At 41.1% G+C, this 19,530-nt stretch overlaps 1 protein-coding gene across 1 annotated transcript; it reads left to right on the plus strand.

The window, feature by feature from the left end:
- The first annotated feature begins 2,702 nt into the window (after positions 1-2,702).
- LOC121952670 (neuronal acetylcholine receptor subunit alpha-10) lies at positions 2,703-18,295 on the plus strand. Its single transcript, XM_088088819.1, has 6 exons — positions 2,703-2,890; positions 10,737-10,882; positions 10,966-11,120; positions 11,218-11,464; positions 12,529-12,814; positions 14,329-18,295. The coding sequence occupies exons 1-6, from the start codon at positions 2,818-2,820 to the stop codon at positions 15,063-15,065; spliced, it is 1,644 nt and encodes a 547-aa protein (XP_087944945.1). The 5' UTR covers positions 2,703-2,817; the 3' UTR covers positions 15,066-18,295.
- Positions 18,296-19,530: the final 1,235 nt, after the last annotated feature.

The raw sequence follows: 19,530 nt of genomic DNA on the forward strand, positions 1-19,530 counted from the left end.
TGTCAGTTTGGCTCCGTCGCCGCTTCCTGTTGGCTGCTTCAGTCCGGCGCTGGCCCGCGGCCCGCCTGAAAGGCTCTTACTTTTATTTCCAGGGGGACTTAAAGAAGTGGCTGACAGCAGCGTCCCAGCTCAATTAACCTTCGGACGCCTTCGAGTTCACTCCACAAAAGCTGTTTGCAGAGAAAAGGAGCCGTGCTGAGGCTGATTTGTTGGAGCGAAGTGCTCCGATATCGGCTGCCGCTTCCTGTGTGACAGAGACTTTAAAATACGGCCGCTGGTTTATGAAGCCGCGGATGGTTTCCGTCCTGAAGACCCTGATCAGGTCTGCTTACTGTCCCCACAGTCCAAACTAAACACGGAGACGCAGCATCCAGGATTTATACTGCGACCTGCTGCTTTTATACCACACTGAGCTGCAGCTCCTGCTCCTGCTGCGTTTTATTTCGTTGATTTTAAAGTGTCTCTGTATCGACTTGTTTCGTTTATATCTCGTCTTAATATTTTTATGTCTCTTGTTCAAAGATCGACCGCCTGAATGCATCAACAGAAACGGCCTCTTCTTTTTTTCAGTTTGATTTGAAACAAAAACGGATCCTTTTCAACTTTTTAAGAAATCCTAAGGACAGATTTATTTTCCCATAAACGATACAATATCATGTTTTTACGGTGGCCCTGAGGGTCAAAACACCACAACATTTGTGGTGTTTTGACCCTCAGGGCCGCCGTATATTTTTGTGCTTGTGATTAAAACTGGAACATTTGAAAGAGAACAGAAATAACTCCACGCTCTTCTTCTGTATATACACTACGTCCTGCCCTCCGGCGTTTTGTGAATCTCTGGGATCTGACTGGTTTCACGCGGAGAGCAGGAACATTAAATCGTTATAAAGAAGAGATGGAGGAGTTTTGACTCTTTGACTTTATCACCGCTGCGTCTGTCAGCCAATTTATTTCCTGCTAATCCGTTAATCTCCTCTTGATGTCCTCACTTCACTTTTCAAACTCTGTTATTTATTATTTATTCGTGCAGCTCTCTGATTGGTTCCCTGTGACAGCGAGTCGTTTCAGGAGGCCAGTAAACAAACGTTCCCTCGACTGCTGAACGAGAACCGAGGAGAAGATTCATATTCAGAGTTTACGTTTCTGCATCACGATGACGTCCTCAGCGAATTACGATGATGATGTAACCTTAAAGCACTGATACTCAACTTATGGCTCAGGGGCCAAATCAAAATCATGGAAATGTCCTGAAATACTACAAATATCCAAAAATCCTAAAAATGTCCCGAACAGAAGAAAAGTCCTAAAATACTGAAAATGTCCTAAGATCCCAGAAATATCCTAAAATCTGACAAATGTTCTAAAAATCCTAAAAATGTCCTAAAATACTACAAACGTTCAAAAATCTTAGAAATGCCGTAAAATCTTGAAAACCTCCTAAAATTCAAAATATTCTCAAATCCTAGAAACATTCTAAAAATCTGAGATATTTCCTAAAATGTCCCAAAATCCATCTTTACATAATTATTCCTTATATTTTTAAATTCCAGACTTGAGTGTTTTGTGATATCGTGTTTTTGTGACTGGGTGAATCAGTCATGAACACATTTTTTTGGGGGGGGGGCGGGGCTGCTGGCTGATGGGGGAGGTGAGTGTTTGTCACCTGATGAGTCGAAGGTACGAGCTGCATTTGGTTCCTGTTACAAAGGAATCGGGTAAGTGGACGAACCTGTCCGTTAATTATTAACTCCTTTAACACTGATGTATTTTTAAAACAAAGATCTGTTTCTCCTGCTAACGCCTTGTTGGGACAGAGGAGGGCGGTTATTCTTTTTTAGTTCATCCCCTTTTATTTAAAGCTCTCTTTTTTTTAAAGAGGCAATATTAAAGATTAAAAAGGTAACACTGAGACTGAGGTCTCTTTATTACCGATCACCACGTGTTATTAATAATTTTTTGACTCATAAGATCATGACTCAATTGTTTATCACCTTGACACGACAATACTTATTTATTTTGTTTTTTGGAAAGCCTGCTTATTTAAAGTTTAACAGCAAGCACACATATTAAAGTACTGTTTCCTACAAATGTCTTTTTATTGTTGTATGTCTTTGCTATATCGGTCAAAAAAATTAATTATTAACATTATTAGCAATATATGACAATTATTACCCTTAAAACACCCTTTTATTTTTTTAAGGGACAGTGCAAATTATTAAATACACAAGGTATGAAAATGCCAGAATTAGCCAGGAGGCTATTTTTCATTTGTAGTCCCTTGCCCAAGGTGTTACGGAAAGCTTCCAAAAAACAACAAAGCAAAAGAACGAAGATAAAAATGGGCATACATTTAAAAAGACTTCTTAAAACACGACGGCAAGAGAAGGAAAAGAAACAAACAAAACAAACAACAACAACAACAACAAGAAAGTAATTTAAAAACAGGAAAAGAATGCACAAGAATATTAATCATCCATCCATCCAACTTATTATTGTTATTGTTATTATTGTGATGATGATGATTATTACTATCATTATGTTTTTAAAGCATTACAATTATTAACATTATTCACAGAAAAAGTCTGTGAATTTGTAACTTTTTAGAAGAGATTTCAGCTGAAGTGGAGCTGCTGAGTCTGCGAGTGGCACTAATGAGCCCCCATACACCAGCCACCACCACTGCACCACAGCAAACACTCACACCGACCCTCCCTCAGTGTGTCCGATCCTCTCTGCTGCTCGCTCGGTCCCGGCTGATCTGTGTGTGATCACAGTCTACAGGACCTGTAATCAATCGTTGATTGAGCCAGCGGATCGATGTTGGTGATGGGGACGAAGCTGCTCTGCGGCGGGTCGATGGTGTTTCTGCTGCTTCTCTTCTGTCTTCCAGGTGAGACCATGATTTCACTTCTGCAGCTCTGAGGTACAAACAACCACATGAACTTATGAGGAAAAACTGTGAAGATCTGAAATTATCAAAACAAAAACAGATTTCTGTAGATTTATTATCTAAGATCTTTTAAATAAAGCTGCTCTGTTTTTTTATTTTTTTATTTTTACTTGACGTGATTTCACTGCAGAAACAAACTGATGTTGTTTGCACAGATGTTGGCCGATAAAAGAACATGAGTGACAGCTGTCAGTGATGAAGAGCACGATGAAGACTGGGGATTAAAGTTATTGATCACAGTCGGATATTATCTGTAATTCTCAAGCTAACAGTTATTTTAATAGCCTTTTTCTGCCCATTGTAGTTTGTTAAAGACTTTCAAAAATGTGGAAAATGAAAGTGCTGTCAGTGCTTTCCAATGTAATGTTTTATTATTATTTTTATTTAATTTTATATTCTCAGTTTTTATTCATGTTTAGTAAGTTTTCATTGATCAGAGTAGTTGCTGTTTTTATGTTTCAGCTCAAACAAAACCAAACAAAAAACACTCCAAACATTAAATCTAACGTGACGGATTTATCAGTCTCCTTTATGCGCTCAGTCTTTTGGTGAATTCATTGTTTAGTGGAGAGAAGGCGGGGGGCGTTCAGGACTCACTGTGTCTCTGAGTGATAAGGACATGAGGACACGAGGACACGAGGATCAGGTCAGGGACGAGGAACAGGAACTCGTGTTTTCATTATGTGAAATAAAGAAGTGATCAAGAACTAAAACAGGAGTAACTTAGTTTCAGTGTGCATACACATTCTTACCAATAAAGTTCCAGGACTTTTAAAATTACTTTATAATAGCTTTTTGAAATATATTTTATGAAAAAAAAGGTCAATAATTTTTAGAATTAGAATTTTTTTTCTTTAAAAAAATGGTGTTTTTCCTTAGTTTTGTTTGTGATTTTTAAAGAAATAAATGTAGGGTGAGAGATTTTCGCTTTCTTTAAAAATCTGCAGCTTTTATTTCTCCTTACAAAAATTTTGGTGATTTTTTTAAGAAAAAATGTGTTTGGCGGCACTGATTCTTGTCTATCAGGATGTTTTATCGTCAGTCTGACACACTGTCTTTCAGTTTGCAGTGTGTGTGTGTGCGTGCGTGCGTGCATGTGTGTGTTTGTGTGTGTGTGTGTGTGTGTGTGCATGCACGTGTGTGTGCGTGCGTGTGTGTGTGTGTGTGTGTGTGCGTGCGTGCACGTGTGTGTGTGTGGTTGATGTGAGGACAATGAGTATAAAGGGGCGGCAGGCTGAGCAGCGCGGAGCGTTGATGGCTGTGAGGATTAAAGCTGCCAATCACAACTGTCCGTCCAGATAAGAGGAGGCGTGACCTGCAGAGGTCAAACACACATCAGAGATTATCCGAACACACGCTCAGCTCACACGCACATCTTCACCGCACACGTCTGCCCTCACAAATATCACACCACCGAACAAAAATCTAAATGCAACTCTTTTGTTTTTGCTCCGTGTTTCACAGGTTCAAGATAAAGATCTGAGTCTTTATTCACGCGCTCAGTCGATGTATTTCTCTTAAATTTGGTTACACACTTTAGTTAAAATGTTAATTTCACTGCTGTAAGATGTCTCCAATGGCATTTCCCTGAATTTGGCAGGACATCCAAAATGTCCTCCTCGCATCTCATCACATGTTGCCACTTTGTCAGCGGACTTCTGCGTCTGCATGTTACGCTCTCGGTATCCCTCTGCGTCTGCATGTTACGCTCTCGGTATCCCTCTGCGTCTGCATGTTACGCTCTCGGTATCCCTCTGCGTCTGCATGTTACGCTCTCGGTATCCCTCTGCGTCTGCATGTTACGCTCTAGGTATCCCTCTGCGTCTGCATGTTACGCTCTAGGTATCCCTCTGCGTCTGCATGTTACGCTCTAGGTATCCTTCTGCGTCTGCTGTTGACGTTCCAGGATGCTGCTACCGTGACGTCAACATGAGCGCATGGCGTGATGCTGCTGCACGTGGTTATGTTTAGGCAACAACAGCACATGGCGACCGACGGCGGGACGCCAACAAACACACATACTGACACGGATGTGTAGGATTAGAGGAAGGAGGCACACGGTGAGGCGGAGAAATAAAACACCACATTCAGACGGGAAAAAAAACACAGATGATGGTATGTTCAGTCAATATGACCTGAGCTCAGAGCACGGACCATCATCGGCCTCAACGACTCGGACCAGCTGTGCACTCAGAAAGTATGGACCGGCTCGTTATGGTGATGATGAAGGTGACGATGACGCTGTTGAAGATGATGAATGCGTGCTGCATTATGTGTGTGTGTGTGTGTGTGTGTGTGCCAGCTGGCGTGCTCTCTGAGCTGTTAGCGCTCACACTTTAACTCCTCGGGGAGTTGATGCTGTCTCACAAACTGCAGAGTCAGCGTTCGCCGGACCGTGAAGACGTTTGGACAATGAAGTGAGACAATGAGAGGCGGAGCCTCAGGCTGATTTACACCAACACCTCAGGGTCGTCACGGTCCCACCTGACAGGAAGGTAGGACAAAGTCGTCTTTTTAGTTGATGGGACGAACCTGTTGGATTCTCTGGATCTGTATCGGCTGAAATAAATGATGTGGTCACTGCGCTGCAGAAAAAAAAAAAAAAAAAAAGATCTGTTAATGATAAAAATGAAACGTCTTCTCATCAGTGTCCTCTTGATTCCAGAAAAGTTGGACAGGAGCATGTCTCCACTGTGAGACATTAGCTTTTCTTTGAACAACACTCAGTCAGGGTTTTGAAGCTGAGGACACTAACTGCTGATGTCCATTCTGTCTTGATGTACTGTGGGATCATTTTGGTGATATTTACAGAAAACATGCCTTCCAAATGTACACAGTTCTTTCTTTTTTTTTTTTTTTTTTAGAAAAAATAAAATTGCCAAATAAAAGGTTTTATATAACAACATTTTTAAAAAATAACAATTTTTAAAAAAAATAACCTAAAATGGCAAAAAATAAATAATTGAAAAAAATAGCCAAAAAGTTGTAAGAAAATAAAAATCAGCAAAACATTTTCTTTAAAGGTCACCAAAAAAACCCAAACTTAAAAACATTTCCTTAATGTTTTCCTTAAAAATAGAAGACAAAATAATCCCTTAAAAAAGAAAACGTGCCTTCCAACCATTCCAATCTTTATAATTTGTCAAATTATTTAAAGAAGAAAAAAAGCCAACAATTTTTGCCAAAATAAAAATGAGCAGAAATCAAAGAAAACACACTTTTCAGACCTGCAGCATTTTTTGATGAAAAAAAATAAATAAATTTTATAGAGGAAAAAAAAAGCCAAAATGTTTTCTTTAAAAATCACCTAAAATTTGGGCTGTTAAGAATCTGGAGGGTTTAGCCCAGAGGACAGGACGTCCCTGATGAGATGTCCGTCTCAGATGAGTTCAGAGAAGACAAACGTGTTTCTGGATGTTTCGTTCTGCAGTCTGAACCTGATGAACTCGACACATCGACTAAACAAGCGATCAGCAGTGCAGTCCCAGGGGTCAAAGGTCACCGTCTCCACAGTTCCTCAGCCTTGTCTCTGATACGCAGAGATCTCTCCAGGTTCTCTGAATCTTGTGATGGTATTTTGGGATGTAGAAGGTGACCTTGACGAGTCCTTGACGTGCAAGTTTTCTAAGACAGCTTTTATTTACATGAGGGCACTTCAGGAGGTTAGGAGCCCTGAGGAGGTTCTCAGAGTTCTTTAGGAGGTTCTGGATGTCCTTTAGTATGTTGAACACCTGTGAGAGATTTTGGAGACACATCGTCTCCACCGGCGTCATCACAAAATCCCATCTTGGTCAGTGACGAGGTCCTGGTGGTCACTGAGGAGGTTCTGGAGCTCCGTCAGATGGATTCAGACGGAGTTCAGCAGGTTTTAGTGAGTCCTTAAGAGGTCCTGAGGTTCTGTAGTATGTTGAAGTCGTGGGGGACATTTTGGAGACACATCGTCTCCGCCGTCATCACCAAAACACCAAATAAGGGAGTATCTGCTGGAGGAGCGGTGTTGGTCTCTCTCTGAGATCCCTGATCTGGAACAAGAGCGCTGCAGCTGCTCTCAACACCTGACTCAGATACCTTGTGTTGGTTTTTACTTTCATTAGTCAGCAGACTGTAAACACAGTGTCAGGTTTAATGGAAATCTGGCCTGTGGTTGTTAGGACGTCTTGTCGGGGGACAAAGGTGTCGTACAAAGAGACAGGAAGACTGTTGTCATGGCGGCCCCTCGGTCCTCCTGCCGGCTGAAAAACCTCAACTCAAACATCATTAAATATCGAGATGTTTGAACAGAACGACGTGAAAATAAGACGTAAACGTCTGAAGGGTTCAGTCGGGGCTGCAGGACTGTTTTTGTCTCACGGGCTTAAAGTAAAACTCTGTCTCACAAATATCATGTTTGGACTAAACATGAGATTTATACGCCGCTGAAAATAGTCCCCAACAAAGTCACCGTTTCTTGTTTGCTTGATAAAATCGACAGTGAGCGGCTGTTTGAGGAAAATACGGACAAACTATTCATTCGTGTTTCTGAAAATCCTCGACAGCAACCGGTGAGCTCAGAGCTGAGAGACTCAGACAGGAAGTCAGGCAGTGTTGAGACGAACTACAATGTCCAGTTCTGGTCCTTTAATGGGAAACATACGGACCAGTGACTCAGTCTGCTTTGTTTGGGGGCCACTTCTCCAAAATGACAGGAGGCCAGGGGCCAGTCACAGCGGCCTAATACGTGTTTTTAGGATGTGTTTAGGATTTCAGGACATTTCTAGAATTTAAAAACATTTCCAGGATTTGAGGACATTTCCAGGATTTGAGGACATTTCCAGGATTGAAGGACGTTTCAAAGATATTAGGACTTCTCTCGGACTGAAGGATGTTTTTAGGATTATAGGACATTAGGGTCTTAGCTGGGACCTCTGTCGGGGGTGTGGGGGATCTGTTTTGGTGCTGTTTTATTCACTCTGGCACCTTCTGGACACTAAAAGAACAAAAGGACAAAAACTTTTCCCAGTGTCAATCACTTTATTTTTATTGTAAATTAGAAAATGGTTGTGGGGCCACCGGGGCTCTTTCGGGGGCCAGATTTGGCCCGTGGGCCATAAGTTGAGTAATCTTTTACAGTGGTGCTGGTGTTTGTTTTCAGACTCTTGAATCAGTCAAACGGAGCTGATGAGAATCAGACTAAATGTTTCTCCTCATTAGACGTCTCCTCTTTTATGTCGGACAGATTCAGAGCTTCACCTCCACATTTCCATTTTTGTCCAAATGATGTTGATGCGCTCTGTCTCTGCGGTCGCGTTGCTCAGTGAGGTATTATTTTGTGGTTATCTGAAGGCCACTGAAGCGACGGCAGTCTCGTGTGTTTCCTTTTTAGTGCAAAGCATGTTAGTGATGCTCTGTATTTATTTTTATCTTTAATGTCTCCTCTCAGTTTGCGTTTGGGAAACGCGAGCCTGGATCTCTGTTGTGTTTATCAGAAGGAAAGGGAAAACCAAACACAACAATATTTTAAGAGTATATATTTATGCTCCTAATCCAGGGCAGAGTACAGCGTGAATCCGCAGGCTCACAACATCTACTTGTTTGTTCAGATCTGAAGCCGCACTCAGTGTTTTTGTTGGGGGTGTTTGAGTCTGCAGCAGGAGCGCTGACGCTGCTGCAGACGTGGACGCAGAGCGCAGCATCACCCTGAGGCTGCTGCATTCAAAGATTCATTCATCAAAAAATATTATATACATTAACATGACTGATGATGACTGTAACGGACTCTTGACACGAGCGAGCCGGCCGAAAATGATCGATGATCCTGATCCCCTCTCATCTTCGAATGTCCGTCCACCTCGAACATACACATGCATATACAAAAAAACAAAAAAAAACAAAACAACTTTATGGAACAACCCGTAAATTCAACAATTTAAAACTGTTGTTGAAAAATCTGCACTGTCCATCTGGAAGACAAAAATAACATTTCTGTAACTTCATCACAAAAACCACATTAACCACATCAGAAAATCACAATGATTTCTTCTGCTCTTCTGCTGTTAAAGCAGCTCAAATAACTTTTTTTGTCAGTGTTTTAATATTTATGCCAAAAACATTCTCTTATTGGTTGTTTTAGTTCATTTTCATGTTGAGGTCATTTTCTTGTTTCTTTGTTAGTTTAAAAAAAAATTAAAATGGAAATCCTGTTTTGCAACATTTTTACTGATTTCTAGCTAATTTTTGGATCATCATGTTTCATCAACCTGCTCATCGCCTTTTCCCCCGTGTTTTTGAAAGAAATCAGACCCATTTGTTCTGGTATCAAAGGGTTAAATCTACTTTCTTTAATCTTATATATTTTTCTTATACAGCATGTAGATCTGAAATATTCATTCCATTATATTAAGCTGCATAAATCCCCGGACACTGAGCCAAAGCCTGTGCTGCAGCGTCCTCAGAGAAGCACCTTGTGTGTTCATAAAATTGCTCTCTGTGAACTTCGTGAAGTTTCTCTGGCGGCTGAACTTCATTCCACGTCTGCGTCCGGAGACGAGCGGCTGCGGCAGACAGTCGGTCTTTGTCCCGAGCGTGTCGTTATAAACAGGTTTCAGCTGAGGTGTTGCTTCCTCTCTCGCTCTGACAGCATAAACTATAATTCTGCGCCTCAGATCTCATTATCGTTGTTACTCCAGAGCTTCGGACTGTTTGTTGAATCCAAACACACATCAGCAGTGTTTGTGTTTTTGGCTGTAATTCAGATGGTGAAGGAGTTTTTTTCTTATGCTGTGTGACAGCTGATTATTTCAGCATTTGAACTTTTTCAAACTGTCACAGAAACATTAGCTTTTCCTTTTGCCTTAAAAAAATAAAAAGTAAATGATTATTTTATTTAGTTAATGATGGTTAATTATTTGTGGTTGTATATAATGTTTATATTTTAAATTTTTATTGGATTAATGTTTTCTGACTGGTTTCTTTTTCTGCTCTTTGTTGGTTATGTTTTGTTGTATATTTCTGTAATTGTATGGGGGGGGGGGTCTTCATTTTTATTTTTGCTTTTTACCTGCATGTAAAAATAAAAAAAGATAAGAAGAGAAAGCACAGAATCTTATAAGATAAAAAAAAAGGATAAAAGGTTGAATGCACAGAACAGAAGATGGAAAATAAAACAAATCCCATTAAATTACAGCTCCCACACCAGGAGCTCCAGGCAACGTGGCTAAAAACATGACAACAGTGACTTTTTCAAAACAACTTGGCACGTCGGGGCTTCAGGACACTTGGATGTGGATGTTTTGGGTAAATGATGTTTTAGGTTTTTATTGACGTGGAATTTTGCACACACAGAAAAAACTGAACAGACCTTCACTTACTGTCATCATTAGTTGTCACAGGATTTAGAGGAATTACCAGTCAGCCGACGTCTGCTGATTAATGTTAATGTTAATATAAACCTGAGGTGATTAGAAGGTTAATTGAACTGGGAAATGTGGTTTCCATGTGTATGAGTTATGGTATGTGTGCAGGATGGACTGAGCTGCAGGATGTGCTGCTGGAGACATTTCAGAATTAAAAGAAAAGTACAGCAGAGAAGAAAGAGACTGACAAAAGGACTTCATACACACCTCATAACAGCCTCATAACAATTCGAAAAATATGCAAGAGAATCAGACCAAGGTGAATAAGAAGATAGAAAGACAATAATAAAAGTAAGATTAAAAACACAAGAAACTGATTCCCTTAAGGATGAAAAACTTGAAAATGTAAATGTCCTGTTTTAACAAAGATGTCTCTGTCTCATTGTGTCCCCCAGTTTGTCTGGCCGCTCACGGTCGCTTCGCTCAGAAGCTGCTGAATGACTTGTTCTCCAACTACACCAACGCCCTGCGGCCGGTGGAGGACACGGACCACATCATCAACGTCACACTGCAGATCACTCTGTCCCAGATCATCGACATGGTAACCCCCCCCCCCCCGCACGCCCCGACCTTCATGCCGTGTGTTTGCCAGCTGATGCTGACGTGTTTGTGTCCTTTCAACAGGATGAGCGGAATCAGATTCTGACAACCTACCTGTGGGTCCGCCAGGTGTGGATGGACGCCTACCTCACCTGGAAGAAGGAGGACTATGACGGCCTCGACACCATCCGCATTCCCAGCAGCTACGTGTGGAGACCCGACATTGTCCTGTATAACAGGTAGGTGTGGCCTCCTGCTGGCCGATTGGCCCGGCGTACAGACATCTCAGCTCTTATCCCATGTTTGTTCTCCTTCACATGACTTCCTGCGCCACAGTGCAGACGACGAGTTCTCCAGCTCCATGGAGACCAACGTGGTTCTCCGTAACGATGGCCAGGTGATGTGGGACCAGCCGGCCATCACCAAAAGCTCCTGCTCCGTGGATGTGGCCTTCTTCCCCTTCGATCTGCAGCAGTGTCACCTAACCTTTGGATCCTGGACTCACAATGGCAACCAGATGGACCTTTTTAACGCCTTGGACAGTGCTGATCTGGCTGACTTTGTCCCCAACGTGGAGTGGGAGGTGAGTGGTAAACCAACACAGTCTTACTTTGAATACTTACAATGGTGCCACTCTATCAGGACGACACAGCATGCAGAAAACAGCACGGTCCTTATGTTTACACGACACCGTGGACTGCCACAATGGTTAGGATGAGGCAACAAAGTCACGGATGGTTACGTTTGGGCAAAAGACTGCACGAAAGTCGGTTGATTGTGGGACCTTCCGCCTCCCCACCCACCCGCCCTATAAGCACACTCGCACTGCTGATATTACGTGGTTACCGGCAGCGATATATCACCAGGCGCCACCCAGCGCCGTCCTTCAAGCGTTTCATGTGCACATGACCAGTTCTGTCTGGTTGAGTCCTCTTGTGACGCCACCCGTGCGCGTTGCATGTGGATGTGCCTGGTGCCACCCAGCCATCCCTCTGCGTACAATAACGGCTCCACCGGTTCTGTTCAAGCGCGTTGTTATCTGACGCCGTCTTGCCGTATTCTGGGTGAACGGGGAAGGAGACTTTTTTAAATCACTTTTTAAAACCCATTTTTATAGATTTCCTTTATTCTATTTATTAACTGATGTATTTATCTGTTTTTTAAAATCTCTCTTCAGCTACTTGTTTTGCCGCTCTTTCTCTATTTATCCGTATCTTATCCTTCTTATGTCGTCTTCTTACAATATTTCTTAAAATTTTGGTATAGTCTTTTATTGCATTTATTACTATATTTTCTAAAACTTTGCTCATTTGGTACTTTAACTGCCTTTTGTGATCTTCCTGTTGTATTACCTTTATTCCTTTTATCTGCTTAATTCGTGCTGACCTTTTTTGTGTGGTTGCATTTTGTTCTTGTCCTTTTGTTTGACCTTTTGAGGACGTTCTCTGTTTGGCATGTTTGCTATATGAATAAAGCTATTGTTATTATTATTATTTTGGTGTCGTGCTGGTATTCTGAAAGTACTGACAGATCGGCACTATTTGATGAGTCCGGAGTGGGAACAGCTGGGTAACCTCGCTCCTGTTTTAGGATCAGCATTTCATTCTTGAGTCTCATTCCTTCACAAGATCAGTTTTTTCCGTCCAGGTTCTGGGCATGCCGGCCAAGAAGAACGTCATCTTGTACGGTTGCTGTTCGGATCCATACCCGGACATTACGTTCAGCCTCCACCTGAAGAGACGCGCCTCCTTCTACATCTTCAACCTCCTCATCCCCTGCATGATGATCTCCTTCCTGGCTCCTCTGGGCTTCTACCTGCCGGCTGACTCTGGTGAAAAGGTTTCTCTGGGTGTCACGGTGCTGCTGGCCCTCACCGTGTTTCAGCTGCTGGTGGCCGAGAGCATGCCGCCCTCCGAGAGCGTCCCACTGATAGGTGAGAACCTCAAGTTTGTTTGTTTTTTGTAAAGATTATATTTTACGGGACATTTCCCTTTATTGATAGGACACCTGTAGAATGACAGGAAATGTGGGAGAGAGAGGGGCAATGACACGCAGCTAAGGCCTCGGTACATGGGGAGCTCACTCCAGCAGGTGAGCTAGAGGCCGGCCCACGAGAACCTCAGGCAGGTTTTGTTGGAGTTGTTCATTTGGTGAGAAAATATTATGGATGACATATTTAAACGGGTTTCTGTGTCAAATGTCGTTGGTTTGGTAGTTTTTTTTTCTTTTAATTTTACACTTAAAAATAAAATTTTAAAAAGTTTGGGTGGTTGGGATCATTATCGGGGCCATGCCTTAATAATTAAAAGTAAGAGAAGAAAGTTGCCAGATGAGCAGATCTGCAGTCTTTTTGTTTTAATCCAATAACTGAAGACAGTAAAGATTTTGTTGCACATTTTAAGCCCGGCAGTAAACAGCCTGTTTCTGTTTGCTTGGCCAGCAGCACTGTGATGAACAGGAGGCCTGCAGGTCGATGAGAAGTGTCAGCGTTTATTTAAAATACAACAATCACAGCTTAGGAATCAATGATCTCTGAGCAGTTTAGCGTTGTAGTCCCAACGTTGGCGAATGGCGGTGTGTTCATTAAATCCTCACGTCAGCTGAGAACTGTCTGTGCAGACAGATAAGCCATTTCCGTCACTAAACAGGTATAAAGAGCACAAGTGCTGCTTCCTTTGTAGTTAAACTCGAGAAAGGACATGATTTCGATTTCCTATTTTGTGCTGCCTTCAATTGGAGGTTGTGAGATTGTCAACATGTGAAGTTCAGTACACAACATGTTTGGAAGCGCTTGGTGTAAGGATATCCTATAGGATATTCTCTGAGATTAAAGTGGGAAATTTATGATTCAAAAACTTGTCAAATACTGCTGCTTGGTCAGTGATTTTGGAATCAGACACAACGCAAAAAGGCTCCCTTCACAGCGATATGATGTCATCCATCCGGTGTCAGTTTAAAACGACACCAGGTGGGAGAAAGGGGAGAGGCACGAGTCCAACAAACCTCCGACTTTCACCCGGATGCCCGCTGTTTGCTTATCGTATGAACGTTGAGCCAAACCGTGATTACCTCTCTCTAAACATGAAAACCTTTTGCTTTTGCTCCATAAACCTAACCACAAGCTTTTTTTGCCTAAAATTAACCATGTTTTTGTTGCCTAAACATTGCGTACACCAAACGTTCTTTTGTTACCTGTAACTAACCATACATTTTTGTTACTTAAACCTAATGTGCATTTGTTGCACAAGTATATCAGTGTGAATATGAAGTGTTTTACTGATCATAAATTCATCCGCCGGATGCCCAGCGCGTCATATGAAGACATGAAAGTGCACTGACGGAGCGATGATATTTGATGAGTTGCAATGAGAAAGTGTCGGAACAGCATCTGCCCGAAAGTTTTAAATGAGCACGGATTTTAAATTCTTTCTTTTCCTCTGTCAACAGGAAAGTACTACATTGCTACCATGACGATGGTCACTGCATCAACGGCGCTCACCATCTTCATCATGAACATCCACCACTGCGGCCCCGAGGCCCGTCCCGTCCCACAGTGGGCCGAGCGCTTCATTCTGAACTACCTTGCCCGGATCTGTTTTGTCTACGAGGTTGGTGAGAACTGCCTCGGCGGGACATCGTCCGGGAAACAGCCGCTGTCACAAGATGAGACTGAAGCTCCGTCAGCCGGCGGCAGCAAAGGAACAAACTGGGATGTGAATGGGCAGGTGTGGGGAGGGAGGGTGGAGGAGGATGGCGCCGGGGAGTCTCTGAAGATGCGACGGGATCTGACCAACCAGACGGACTGGAAAGAGGATCTGTTTGTGACCATCGACCACTCGGAGGAGGAGGGAGCTGCCGGAGGACATGAAGGGGAGGAGTCCGACAGTGGCTGCAAAGGAGGAGGAGAGCGTGTCGAGGAAAAGAAAGGCGTGGGAGGTGAAGGGGGAGGCGGAGCGGGGCGGAGCAGGAGGGAGATCCTGGTGAAAACCCAGTGTGTGTGCCAACACCAGGGACTGCGCAGGAACGTTGAGTACATTGCCAACTCGTACCAGGACCAGCGAGCCGCACAGCTGCGCATCGGGGAGTGGAGGAAGGTTGCCAAAGTCATGGATCGCTTCTTCATGTGGCTCTTCTTCATCATGGTCTTCTTCATGAGTATCCTCATCCTGGGGAAAGCTATCTGATGCAGATCGAGGCAGATCGAGTGATGGTGGCAAGTTGGGACATCCATAAAATAATTTGCTCCATTAATTCCAAAATCAGTCTTTGTGTCTCAAAACAAGTGAGCAGTGATGGATTTGTATGGATAGTTGTGACTTTCAAAAAGGTTTAAAGGTTCACTCTACCATTTTTGTGTGCAGCACGCCAACCTGCCCGAATTTTATACTTTATCTGGTAGTGATGCAAAGGTCAAGATTTTTATTTAAACCTGCACCGCATGCTCTGAGAGCCAATCTGCCCCAACCCGTAAATACATGCAATAATCAATGACCCGAACCTGTACCGCAAACTGGCACACCTGCAAACCAGAGCTGAAAGTTCCTGGCTATGGCCATCTCTCATACTACTCATCATTTCAGTAAATATCGCAATATAAAACGTGTTTTTTCTGTTCTAGAAAGTACAAACGTAGGATGACAGCAAGCACTCATCTTAAACCCTCTGTAACCTGAGCAAATTTGCTTGAGTTCTTTCAAAAATGTGGGAAGATGGCAATGTTCAACTCAACAAGACATGGCCCAAAAATTAGCAAGAAAATAGTAAAACGTAAATTACCTGAAAACAAACAAACAAGCAAATAAACAAAAAGGAAAGTAAAAAAGAAAGAAAGAAAATGATCAAATTTTTAGATGATTTGTTCATCAATGATTTTTTTCAGTTGCTGGACATTTCCCGCTTAAGCTACTTCTGATGTTTTCTTCTTATGCTTTTTAAAGAAATCAAACCGATGTTCTCATGTTTCAGAGGTTTAACCGCTAGTGAAAGGCTTCTGAATGTAGAACAAGAGAACTGATTTCGTTCCAGGTTTTGAAGTGTTAAAGTGGTTATGTCATTAGTTTGATCATGAGCGCACAGCTGATAACCTGTGTGGTTTGTTTACATGAGCACACAGCTGATTGGTACAATGGTTTGTTTACATGACATTACAGAGGTGAACTGAAGCATCAGCGTGGTTCCAGAAACATCTAAGTTGCATTAAATACAAACTGATTAGCCATAGTCAAGTCTGAGTGTCTATATAGTTGCCATGGTAGTGCCATTTCTGCTCCAATCAGATTAATGATTGCAAACTAAACTATTGGTATTTCTGTTTGTAGTGTTTTACAGTGAATTTTGCTAAAATTATGAGATTCAGAAAAAAAAGGAGCCAAAGTGAACTGAGGAATAAAGTGTCTGATGAATCTGTGAAGGAAAACAGAACCTACTAAGTAAATATTAAATAATCTGAAAGTAAAATTGAAATCAACAAGTAAGACTCCACCGTATTTTCTATCTCCAAAGTTCCTGAAGCATTGTGTTGTTATAAAAGTCATCCTCTCTTTTGTTGCTAGAAACATATAAAGCAAGAAGCTTCAGATAGACTCAAACATATTTGTTTTAAAAATATTACGACTTCATTCAAATTTGTGAGATTCATCTTTCTCTGAGGAAATATAAAATGAAAAGGAAAACTTAGTTTTAAAGATGAATATCATCATTAAACTTTTTTAAGAGATAAAAACAACATCAAATGACGCGGCCGGCTTCCATCTGTTTATGATGGTCAGAAATGAAAAAAATTATGTTTGTTTACATGAGTGTTCACTATTGTCTTGCAGCACACACACACACACACACACACACACACACACAAAACTATCATAGTTTAAGGAATGTAGTTTGCCACACTTTTTAATATGAGTATTTTTGAGTGTTTTAAAAATGCATGCAGGATTGTTTTTTAATCATTAGTCACGTTTAAAATAACTTTCTCTGGGACTGCAACTAATCTTTTTTTTCTGTTTATCAAGTTATGATCTGGCACAGTATTATTCATGCAAATAAATATTGACATAATCCCATCTCAACTTGTCAGACAGAAGAATCGCCTGAAATTTGAGATAAGTTTGACAAATGACTTAAACTTCAGTTATCATAATATTAATTTATGAATATGTGTCAATCTACAACCCAATTACCAAAATAAATGTCGGCATTATTTGTTTCTGCAAACCAAAAATATGATACATTTCAACTTTTTTTTGTAACAATGTAACAAACTTTACATTTTTTCAACTGTGGTTATCGAATAATCCATGTTTGGTGCCTAAAAAGTTGCTGGAAACACAATTTTTTTGGTTATATATCCCTTTTTTGTGAGTTTTTCCTCTCCCTGGCCTCAGGTTTCTATGTGTGCACATGGAAGGGCAGGGGGGGTTGTTGTCTCAGTCTTCGGCTTTCCACATAGGTGTGTGGAAGGGCAGAGATGTCCCAGAACAGAGCCATACTGCCAAACATCATACTGCAAAAAGAAATAAAGCTTTCTTTGACTACATGGTCCTGACTGAACTTGGTTCACAGTTGGTTCATCGAGTCTGGCCGAGTGTGTCGTCATTGATGAGCTGGACCCAGCTGGGGAAAGCTCTTTAAAAGCAAATCCTTTCTTCTAATGAAGTGATTAAACACTAAAATATAAAAAAGTTACAGAAGAGCAGATCATCAGTCTGAGGTCAATGTCCCAGTTTAATGATGATTCAAAGAAAATCCTGCACAGTTTATCTTTCACATTATCAGTTTATGAGCCTCACGAGTTTAAAACTGTCACTGCATGAGCGAGCCGTGCACCCAGTCTGCACATTCACAACAGTAGCTGTAATGATGCTGAATGAGTGATAATTATGGTGGTAATGAGTTATCCACTGCAAAAAATGATGTATTAAGATCAAGTGTTCAGACTCATCCAGTTGATTTATTTATTCTGAGAAATCAAATTGGATGAAACCTTTACGTTGCCTTTTAGGAAAATATGAAACAATTAGATTTTATTGCTCCTGGCAGCCTATCTGCTTTCACAAGACTTAAAATCTTACAACAAATTGTCTGTTTGAAAAAATATTATGTACAAAATATTTTTTTAAGTCACAATCAGTAAATGTTTTGGTCACAATGATTGAGTAAATTTAAGAGATACTAATCAGAAATGTCTGATGTAAAAAAAAGTTGAATGAGACTTTGGATCCAAAATTTAGGAAAAAAACAAAAAACACTACTCATTTTTTTGCAGTGTTTGTAATCTTCACAATGTGAAAACAAGAAATGCCAAATTTTTCACTGTAACTACTTGTAATACATCCTGTCTGTGTGGTGTTGAACATTTGTCACGACGCACCGTTAATGCCATAAAGTACATTAAAGATTTCTTATTGAAACTGTGTGTTTACTGAAGTTTGTGGAGACTTTTTATTTTTTCAGAATTGATGATGCACAAATGATATTTGCTATTTTATTTTTTCAGAATAATCCCCTTACTGAACAGTTTATATGATTTAATTTTTTATAATCGTTTTTTATTTAGAGAGAAGGGGGCTGTGCAGGGAGGAGATCTCGGTGCTGGGAGCTCGTGATGTGTTTCGTCATCAGACTGTTGTAGTCTGGTTGCTCAGAGTTCAATGGTTTAAATACTTGTGAAAGGCGTCTGGAAGCAGCACATGAAGTTACATTGCTCTAGGTCTCAAGGGGTTAAACTTATTTATGAGTCATATACAGCATATTAATGTAAATATAAAGTATGTTCATGTAAAAAGACTAAGCCTGGCACCAGTACTGTGAGAGTCGATGGTTTAATTCTCTGTGTGGCTTTTTTTCTTTTTTTCTGTGCAACTGCAGACAAAAGGTTTTTGTTTTTTTATTCTAGGCCATATAAGTTATACATGTTTGTGCATCCATAATTTTGGCAAAATTATAACACACAAGAAGTGACAAAATTATTTTAAAAAAATAACAGCAGAAACTATACTAACTATCACTGTTTTCTGCAGACATATATTCCAAAAATCGGTTTCTCAGTTTCTCTTTTCTGTCTGTTTGTCTCGAGCTGCCGTTGCAGGAGCTCTGCACCGTGTTAGTGCCGATCATGAGCAGCAGAGGGAGCTAAAGAATTTTAAAAATCATCCAGTCTCCACACTGGACCTCCACTATCACATGCAACACAAATACATTCAATACAAGCACAACAGAGCGGTGAAGGAATGACGTACTTTCGTAGGCCAACCAGGAAGTTAGCATCGTACTGGTTCCCTTGTCAAAAAACTTCTGGGATTCTTGAATGGGATTTCAATTATCACCCAAAAAAACCTCTGTGACGCACACAGGTTTATGATACTTAGTTGTTCAGCATGATAATCTTCATAGATGAACACCACGTTTGTGTGTTTTAAAGTGTAAATGAACTCATCAGAAGCAAAAAGCTTTTGTTAGGCTATAAGCCTGGATCGCCGTCTTGGTTGTGCTGTTGCTGTGATCCTGTCTGAGGCTGTGCCTGTGTCCTGGGCCTTTGTTACACTGATGCTGTGATCCTGCTCTATCACTATTGTTATATTATGTTATTGTTCCCATTATTGTTGTGCATCTTTCCCTCTCTTTCTCTCTCTTTCTTTCTTTAATGTAATT

Source organism: Plectropomus leopardus, chromosome 15 (genome assembly GCF_026936395.1).
Source record: "Plectropomus leopardus strain MGB_pleo_1.0 chromosome 15, ASM2693639v1, whole genome shotgun sequence".
Classification (NCBI taxonomy): domain Eukaryota; kingdom Metazoa; phylum Chordata; class Actinopteri; order Perciformes; family Serranidae; genus Plectropomus; species Plectropomus leopardus.